Source organism: Chrysochloris asiatica, unplaced genomic scaffold, assembly GCF_000296735.1.
Source record: "Chrysochloris asiatica unplaced genomic scaffold, ChrAsi1.0 scaffold00072, whole genome shotgun sequence".
Classification (NCBI taxonomy): Eukaryota; Metazoa; Chordata; class Mammalia; order Afrosoricida; family Chrysochloridae; genus Chrysochloris; species Chrysochloris asiatica.
This window is the reverse complement of record NW_006408590.1, coordinates 8346779-8357582: the sequence shown is the minus strand read 5'-3', so window position 1 is coordinate 8357582 and position 10804 is coordinate 8346779. Positions and strand designations below refer to the sequence as shown.

General features: G+C 34.6%; 1 protein-coding gene across 1 annotated transcript in view; it reads left to right on the top strand.

Annotated features, from left to right (window-relative positions):
• Positions 1–10804, top strand: part of CCDC73 (coiled-coil domain containing 73) — a 173584-nt gene that overhangs the window by 155246 nt on the left and 7534 nt on the right. Inside the window, 3 exon segments of the mRNA XM_006864869.1 lie at positions 206–395; positions 2326–3807; positions 5747–5880. Coding sequence (XP_006864931.1) covers positions 206–395; positions 2326–3807; positions 5747–5880 — 1806 coding nt within the window.

The following is a 10804-nucleotide window of genomic DNA, read 5'->3' as shown; positions in this document are numbered from 1 at the left end:
AATAAAAGAAAAACAGAGGGAATGGAAGCAAATACTGTTGAATGATGATGCATGAAGGAGATTGTAATTATTGCAATGAAATGATGGTGTAAAGCCAATGTTCTCCTATGTAAACTATCACTCAGTTCACAATAAAAAAAAAAAATGTTTTATGCATGTTAACAATCTGCTTTACATAAAATAAATCTTTTATATTTTACATTAGAATGTTCCACAAGTAAATAATGAAAACAGTGAAGTGTCAGCTAAAAAAGCAGAAGACACCATCCTACAAAAATCTAATTCTGGGCAAGAAATAAGAGAAGAAAATAGCATGAGTCTTTGTTCAGAAACTGAATGCAGAGAAAGGGAAGAAAAGAAAGAATGCCCACCTATAGGAGAAATTATTGTGCAAGGTAACCTAAGATTATATTAATATTTTCTAATGTATACATTGAGATGTTTCCCCCATAAAGTATTAGTCACCAATTAACACAATTATTTATTTATTATCACCTGCTCTATACAAAGCACTGTGTGTGGGGGCCTCTAAGAAATTCAGGGGAACATACAAATAACAAGCTTTGCTTTGATGACATCATAGCATATTTGGGCAAAACAATTTTTAATTTGTATATGCCTTAACAAAACAAACTACCTTCCAATTTTTCTTTAGAGTCAATGTTTTTAGGGAAAAATAATACATCTTGGTCTCCCTTCTTTGCCTTTTTCATTCTGGTTTCTGCCTTCACCACTTTGCTGAGAATATTCTCTGAGTCACCCATAGCCACCTGTTAACCAGATCTAAAGCACTTTTCTTGGTTCGAATGATCCCTCTGTAATCATTGAAATAATTTACTAATTCTTTTATCTTGAAAAAGAGTTGTTTAAAGATGGCACTGATTGTTGGAAGGTGTTCATACCTAGGCTAAACAACCACTTGGTGGAGATGTTGTAGAGAGAATGATTGTACTAAAAACAGCTGATTTAAGTTCTGAAATTTATATTCAGATTGCTTTGACTATATTGAAAACGTGGAATCTATGGTTAGAACATATATAGATAAATTAGTGTCTTAGTTAAGTAGATATTCTACATGCTTGTACAGACTATTTCAGAATTTTAAAATATTCAGAGAGTAAATAATAAATAGTAAGTAAGGAGCTCTGGTAGCATAGTGGTTACAAATCAGGCTGCGAACCTCAGGGTCAGCAGTTTGAAACTACCAGCTTTCCACGGGAGAAAGATGAGGCTTTCTGCTCCCGTAAAAATGTATAGCCTCGGAAACCCTGTACAGGGTTGCTATGAGTTGGAACCGACTCCACAGCACATAACAAAAACAATAAAAGTCAGTCTTGAAGAAACCAGCTAGCAATTAATCTTTATGCATGTATATCTAGAGAGAGACAGAGTTCTAATGTGGTACTGCAGGTTAATCAGTGGACTGAACCACAAGGTTGGCAATTCAAACCCACCAGCTGCAACTCAGAAACCCTATAGAGGGTCACTATGAGTCAGAACCCACTCGATGACTGACTCGACGGCATGTAACAATCACAAGTGGCCCATCATATGGTTTCTGAGACTGTAGATATTTGTAGGAGCAGAAAGCCTCATCTTTCTTCCACATTGCAGATGTGGGCTTGAACTGCCAACCCTGTGGTTCGCAGTTACATGCTTCTACAGAACTACCATGTTTCCTATATATATTTATATATGTTATTGTTAAGTGCTGTTGAGTCATTTCCAACTCAAGGCAACCCTGTATAGAGCTTTCAAGATGCAGCTGGTGGGTTTGAACTGTTAACCTTGTGGTTAGCAGTCCAGTACTTATCCTACAGTGTCATGCCAGGACCTTCTGCTTAGTAATATACATATTACTATGCAAAGGAACTTGGATGGAAATAGAAATTAGAGTATAAAATGTTAGGGTAAATTATTTTTGTATACAATTAGCAATGTATTTATATGGAATTATATTGTATGCCCAAAATGAAACAATAGAGAAATAAAAACCATTTGTAATCACCCAGGTTGCTTCCTTTAAAAGAAAAAAAATAAAACACTTGTTATGAAATAAAAAGTTAATATGGGTAGAGCCTAATATTTAACATGTTAAATATATACTTGTGACAATAAAAGGAACTCAATAGTTAAGCAAAACTGGTGCCATTGCATTCGTGTAGTTACTGAATAATGAACTATTTAAGGCTAATTAAGTCAGAATTGACTAGATGGTTCAGGACAGTAAGTGTTTTTTTTATATAAGAATAGGGATACATATGTTTTTAAAAAGGCAGGCTTTAGTATATAACACATAATTTTATTATGTTCTTATCATGACAGATTTACTACTTCTTGAAAAATACTGCAAGAATGAAATTGGTAGTGATGTACCTCAGGATGAAAATCAAAATGAAATCTCTCTAAGCAAAACAGTCTGCATAGATAAAGAATTAATTAGTCAAGGGCAAACCTTGAATGTTACAGACCTTAGGAAGTCAGTTACTACAGAAATTATAGACAAGGTGTGCTTGGAAAAAAACAATGGATATACAGAATTGAAATCACAAAACAGCCTTTTCTTAGTGGCTGATATAGCAATAGAAACCAAAATGATTCATGTAGAAAGTACGGAAGGATTAGATCATCACCATCCAGATTTACATCTGGAGGTTGAAAACAACAGAAAACCATTTGACAATATTTTAAATGAGTTGGAACACAATATAACTCATAATAAATATGTTTCTGAAAATGAACCATTCAAACAGCAATTTAGATTGCTTCCAGACACTCAAGAAAACTCTAAAGAGAGGGAAATTATAAATACTGACCAAAAAGCAGATTCATTTCAAGATATAAAAGAGTATCCTGTTCAGTGTGAGAAATGTAGTTTACAGGATTCAAGAAGCATTATGTCATTAGATAAACAATGTAAAATGAAACAAATACAACTCTTAAGTAAAAAAAGTGAATACAGCATATTGCCACTTAAACAAACTTCAGATTTTCAGCAAGTCTGTAATGATACTTCACAACAAGATGAACTGAATATTCCCTGTGACATAGCAAACAATTACCTGATGTCATCTGTTGTTTTCAGTGATAATTTGAAACTTCTTGAAAATTCAGATAAAAATGTTAATATTGTGCCTATGTTGGTAAAACCCAAGTCAAGTCCTAGACAAAGAACTCATTGGAAAAATTTGAATGAAATGCAGAGCAGTCAATTTAAGGACTGTATAGGATATGTAGAGAACAATAACATGAGTATTCCTCATTTTCAGACTAATGGTGAAAATATACATTCTCCACAGGCCAAAGATATGAAAACTGCTGTTCAAAGGAAAACTACAGCAATGCAGTTTTCCAGTAAGAATCAGACTGATGAGGATCAGATAACAGAAGACACAAAAATGAATGCTAATGAAAGACAGCACTTATTGTTAAATAATACAGAAAAAACAGAGTCATTAAACAACACTGATTCAGAAAAAATTTACATTGAAGGACAGCAGGAAGACTCATGTTCATTTCACATAAAGTCATGCAGAGATTTAGTAAATAGAGGTGGAAGGTCAGCCTTTGATCTTTCAACTTCAGATAAAAAAACTGAGAAAACTCCAGTATACTTGAAATTTTTAGATCCTGGTACTTGGTCAAAAGTAAATCCAATGGCAAGTAAAATAGTGAGCACTTCAGCTTGTAGCATTCTTTCATTGCCAAAGGAAAGACCAGTTGGTCCATCTGAAAACAAAAAGGTGGTTTCAGTGACACTTGGTAAAAACATTGGTGTGGATGAAGTTAGGAAGCATGTTGAACCAGGTACGAAAATAAGATTTGATATAAGGTTATATTTTAACTTAAAATTTGTTTTTCTACTTGTTATTTTTGATAAAAGACCTCCAAAAAGATTTTGTTTAAAATAATAACTTTCATAATGTTTTGTGCCCAAACCTAAAATATTATATATATTTATACCTATATTTATAAAAGTAGAAAAGATTTTATTTAAATAGAAATGGATTTTTTTCTCCCACAGAGTCTGGGCCAGTATTATCAACTGGTACTGTGGTACAATTGCATTTTGAAAATTCTTATTTTTTTATCAAAGGATTTAAAATATGAAAAACAACAATTACAGGTCCTTAATTATACATTAGGAATGACTACCTACTCTCATTTCCTTGTTACTTTCTAAAGCAAATACAGTGATGTAGTTGCTAAGACTTTAGTTTGTGTGCATATATATTCCCTTTCTTTCTATATTCTCAACACCTTTCAAAAACCTTGTTTATTCAGAATCACATTTTAGTTACCTTCCTATGTAGTTACCTTCTTCTGAAACTTTGCTTCTTTCATTTATTTTTCTATTTTTATCTGCCCTTCACCAATGCTGCCAACCCAGCTCATTCTTTTTTGTTTGTATTACCAAGTTATAATGCAAGATAATAATACATTTTATGTCACTAATATTTGTCACTACTTGAAACATTTTACCTGAGTATGTATCCATATTAATGTGATCAACTACTAAATACTTTAGAAAAGAGAGGTGCCATTTTATTTCTTAAATCTACCACATGAAATGACATAATGTCCAAGTTTTACTTTAAATACTCTAGGAAAAAATAAAAACAATAGAGGGCAGAGTAAATAGATGAAATAAGTCATATTGATGAGTATTGATACTGGGTGTTATGTTGAAGTTCATACTCTATTTTTGTATATGTTTGAAGTATTTCATAGTAAAATATTTAAAAATAAAAAATACTACAGATGAATAGGTATTGTATAAATATTAACTGAAGATAATTAGTTTTAGTTTAAGATGCATAACCACATATTTTAATAGCAATCTCATAGTCAAAGCTGTTGAGATTGGTCACCAGACTTATATAGGCTTTTTATTCAAAGAAAGTTGACAAAAATATTTAAAAATGTGTTTAAGGACTGAAAAATACCTATCTTGTAGAGGCAGGAAAAAATAGAAAATACCAAAACACTGTAAAATATCATTTCATAAATTTATAATTTTCTTAATATAACAAAATGTATTACTTCAGATTCTTTTAGAGTTTGCTTAGTGTTGCTTCAGGAACTAGCCTAGTGTTTAGCATTTTCTTACAGATAATTTCTTTTAAATTAATTGTCAATCATATAAATAAGATGGAAGTAAAATGTCTAAAATTCTGTTGAAATTCAACTAGTAAAATACTCTTAAACATACCACAAGTATCTTTAACCTATATAATTGACAAGACCCTTTAAATATTTTTTTACCTAGTTACAAAGCCCAGTAACTCCTGCTAGACAGTCCTTTTGGGGGCTTTTTATTATAGCCATTTTCTTATGGACTTTTAGTTGGTTTGGATTTTTGCCATTAATCTGAATTGGTGAGATGCTCACTATATAAATGTTTACATGTGTTGACAATGCAGTAGCCAGGGGAATAAGGAATAACATTTTATGTGAGTTATTGTTTTAGAAGATAATTATTTTTATACCATTTATTAATTTTTATGGGAAATTATAGTGAAGTTTTAGAAAATAGCAATAATAAAATCTTCTGTTTGTTTTAGGAAATGGAATGTCTAATATAAAAGCTAAGCTTGGAAAACTATAAAATATTGAGAATAAAATGAAAATAGAAATGGTTACTTTTTAAATACAAAATTATAGGATCAGAAAGTAACAAGTTTTCACTAAAATGAGTGCCTGGAGAATAAAATGCAGTTGTTGCCATTTCCTCTTTGTCAATCAGATACTACCAGAATTAACAGAGTTGCTGACACTTTGAATAACTCAAGTATCCACTCAGATCCCAAGGGAGAGCCCAATGAAGAGAGGAATGCAATTGCAAAGACTTTTTATGGTTCTTCTTTTCCCACAGAACACGTAAGTCAATTAAAAATATTGCCAAGCAGACTTTAGTGAGCTAATTCTACAGAAATGTGTAGAACTGTATGCATCTGGATGCTTTAAGACCTAACTGATCTCCAAAATAATATCAAGAGGGCAACATGGCACCATTTTTCACAATTAAGGTTGATGGAAAACAGCAGGAAAAAGTCACAGTGTATAAATCAAAGAGATATAATCCAGCCTGTTTTAGGCAGGAGAGTGTGAGGTAGCGTAGCATATTTTGTACTTCTAATTTTTGGTGACTTAAATTTAGGAATAGAGGCATTTGAACATTTATAAAAGATGATGCTTTAAAATAATGTAATCAACTAAATTCCATTGTTTTTTAGTAGTGCTTAATTTACACTATTTTTGGAAACTGTTGCAATGGAATAATTTTATTTAAAATTATTTCAGTTAGAGCATAGAATGTGAAAGGAACAAATATTTTTAATGTGATATGATAGTAAATTTGCATTTGCATATTTAAGCAAAGTATTTGAAGAGATTATATGGTTCCCAGGATTACATTTATCATATGAAAAGAAACTATCAACAACTGACTGTTTGGTTATATTTACAAGTTTTATATATTGCAGCGTGCAGAACTTTATCAAGAAAAAGGTTGGTCAAACTCTAAAAAATGACAAGTATAGGCTCAATGATAACAAGTGATCTAAATTGGTTATGAAAGATTACCTACTTTAAAGAATTGCATCAGGACAGACTTTAAGATCACTGCATACTGGAAATTTTAGCAATGCACAATAAACAACTTTGTCTCTAATACATAAAGAATAAAACTACAATACTAACACATCTTTGGAGACCTATTGTGGCACTGTAGGATAAGCACTGGACTGCTAATGACAAGATTGGCCACTCCTTGGAATCCCTACACAGGATCACAATGAATTGGAATTAACTTGATGGCAGTTAACGACAGTAGCAAAACAAAAGCACATCTTTAACAAATAACAGCTTTTAACAATAGATTTTATTTTCCTTTTTATATAGAAGAATCCTCAAGTGAGACTGTATATAGTCTTCCTCTGGGAGGGAAAGTTGAAACTAAAATCAAAATCTACCTCTCATCTTTTCAGTGATTGAGCTCAGTAACAACTTGGTCTGTGCAAGTGTATATCTTTACCAGCAATGACACACAACAGTAAACTTGACTTTAGGAAATTGTTAAGTTCTGACAATGGCCACCTGAGTAAGGCATAGACTCAAAACAAAAAGGAAACCTGAATGCATCAAGGCTAGAATTCACATTTAACAGGTCAAGTACTTAACACGTACTGGACTGTTGTCCTGTTTTCAAACAATTTAAGGGTCTAATGGAAATTTCACATCTTCCTTGAAAGCCCAGTTTTGTAGTCTATCTAAGGATGTTCATTGTACGTAATTCTGCATACAATTAATCTTGTTTTTAAGAAATTACATTTATAGAACTTGTAGCTTTTCCGAGATTTTACCAATTTTAGTCCCATAGTAGTCTTGTAAGGTTAAGTAGTTTTTTCTTCTTATTTTATAGATAAGAAAACATGATACAAATGTCAAAAATTTCCCCCCAGGTCATAAAGACACAATCTGCAATGATCTAGTTAGACTAAATATCTTGCCCTTTATTCAGCTTTTGTAATTGTTGTGACTGTTGTGTGTCTTCTAGTCAGTTCCAACTCATAGCGACCCTGTATAGGGTTTCCAAGGCTGTAAAGTTTAATGGGAGCAGAAAGACTCATCTTCCTCCCATGGCATGGCTGGTAGATTTGAACTGCTGACCTTTCGGTTTAGCAGCTCAACATGTAACCCACTACATCACCAGTGTGCCTATTTTTGTAATAGAGGAGGGAAAAAAAAAAGTTTTCTCAAAATACTGGTGCTGTGAACGAAACTCGGCTCTCTATTTACTAGGAGCCCTGGGGATATTATGGGCAAGCGCTAGGCTGCAAACAGAAAGGTGAGTGTTTTGAACTTACCAGCAACTCCAAGGGGAATCTGGTGACAATCTCATCCATAAAAATTGCTGTTAAGTGCCACTGAGTCTGTTCCAACCCATAGCGACCCTGTATAGCTTTTCTGAGGAGCAGCTAGTGAGCTTGAACCGCCAACCTTGCAGTTCAAACGAATTTGCAATCTGGCGCATAAACCCACAGCGCCACACCAGGACTCCCCATTAAGATTGGTGGTGGTGGTGGTGGTTATGTGTTGTGGAGTCGGTTCCGATTCATAGCGACCCTGTACAGGGTTTCCTAGGATATTCCATAGGGAAATTCTACTCTGTCAAATAGTGTCGCTGAGTCAGAATTGACACAACAGCACATTACAAGTGTTCATTACTATGTGCCAGGCACTATGTTGTTGTTGTTAAGTGCCGTCAAGTCGGTTCTGACACATAGCGACCCTATATAGGGTTTCCAAAGAGCAGCTGGTGAGATTGAACCACCGACCTTGTGGTTCAAACGACTTTGCAGTCTGACGCATTAGCCCACTGCGCCACACAAGGGCGCTAATAATTAAGAATCATTCTTCCAGCTTAAGCTTGATTGTTGTGTTGTTGTTAAGTGCTGTCAAGTTGCTTCTAACTCATAGCGACCCTGTATAGGGTTTCCAAGGAACCCACAAACTACTTCTTGGAAACCCTATACAAGGTCTCTATGAGTTGGAACCAACTCAACAGTACACTTTACAACAGTCATATTGAAATACTAATTAAGGTAATTCAGAGATCTTCACAAAGATTTATGAGTATTCTTTTTATCCTAATTTATAATTTCCCACATCTTTAATGTTCAGCAGGATTCAATTATGAAACAGAATATTATTCTATGAAGCCAGGCCTTTAACAAAGTAAAAAAATAAAAAATAAAAAAAATAACCCTGTAGGCACTGTGGAATAAACATTGGACTGCTAACTGCGGTGGCTCAAACCTAGAAGCTACTCTATGAGAAGGATGAAACTGTCTGCCTATGTAGATTGTCTTGAAAACCTTAGTGTCACTCTGAGATGGACCACTAGTCATTAGATTGTCATACTTGTGTGTTACTGTGATGATGGAAGCTATTCCATTGTATCTTAAAGGCCAGCAGAAGCACCCATAGCGGACAAGTTTCAGTGGAGCTTACAGACTAACACAGACTAGTACAGAGACGTAGACTACTTCTGAAAGGATAGTCTTTGAAAACCTTATGAATAGCATTGGTTGCCAAAAGATGAGCTCACAAGTTGGAAGGAACTCAAAATACAACAGGGGAAGAGCTGCGTCCTCAAAGTTAACACTGACCTCAATGACTTGGATGGAGCAAAGCTTTCAGGACCTTCATTTTGCTGGCAGAGCACAATTCAAAATGAGCACTCAGCTACAAACATCCATTAGTAATTGGAACGTAGAATACAAGGTATGAATCCAGGAAAATGAGTAGTCAACAAAACTTTAATGGAACACATAAGATCCATATCCTAAACACTACTGAGCTGACTGATGTGGGCCATTTTGAATCAATGGACCAATAAACTGAAGAGGAATGGTATCGCATTCACTGCCAAAAGGAGCAGTATGAGATATATCTTGAAGTACAATATTTCTGTGATAGGATAATACACTCATCTGTCAGTTTGTTGTACTGTGTTGGCTTGTGAGTTGCTGTGATTCTGAAAACTGTGCCACCGGTATTTTAAATACCAGCAGGATCACCCATGGTGGACAGGTTTCAGATGAGCTTCCAGATGAAGACAGACAAGGAAGAAAGAGTGACGAATTACTTCCAAATATTTAGTCACTGACAACCTTATGAATTGCAGAGAAACACTGTTAGATATAGTGCCAGAAAATGAGCCCCTCAGGTTGGAAGGCACTCAAAATGCGACCAGGGAAGAGCTGCCTCCTCCAAGTAGAGTTCACTGTGATGACACAAATGGGAGTAAAGGCCACGGGAACTTCATATTGCTGATAGGGCACAACTCAAAATGAAGAGAAACAGCTGTAAACATCCATTGAAAATCGGAACATGGAATGTACGAAGTATGAATAGGGGAAATTGAAAGTTGTCAAAAATGAAATGGAACCCATCAACATTGATATCTTAGCCATTAGTGAGCTGAAATGTACTGGTATTGCCATTTTGAATCTGACAACCACATGGTTTACTATGCAGGGAATGACAAATTGAAAAGGAATGGTGTTATATTCATTGTCAAAAAGAACATATCCAGATCAGTCATGAGGTACAATGCAGTATGTGATAGGCTAATATCCATGCACCTACAGGGAAGCCCAGTTAATACCACTATTATTCAAATTTATGCACCAACCACTAAAGTCAGTGAAGATGAAATAGAAGAATTCTACCAACTTCTTCAACCTGAAATTGATCAAACATGCTATCAAGATGTATTGCTCATTATTGGTGATTGGAATGCAAAGTTTGGGAGCAAAAAGGACCAGTAGTTAGAAAATATGGCCTTGGTGATAGAAATGATGCTGGAGAACACATGACAGAATTCTGCAAAAACAAATGATTTGTTCATTTCAAATACTTTCTTTAGACAGCATAACAGCTGACTATACACATGGACCTTACCAGATGGAATACATAGAAATCAAATTGACTACATCTGAGAAAAGAGAAGATGGAAAAGCTCCATATCATCAGTGAAAACAAGGCCAGGGGAAGAGTGTGGTACAGACCATCAATTACTCATATGCAAATTAAAGCTGAAGCTGAAGAAAATGAAAACAAGTCCACAAAAGCCAAAATATGACCTCAAATATATACCCCCTGAATTTAGATATCGTCTGAAGAACAGATTTGATACATTAAACACTAAAGACTGAAGACCAGAAGTGTCGAGGTCCTATGTCAGGGTCCCGCCTCGACAAGGAAGTGTGGGTGTCACGAAGAAGGGAGATCTGGC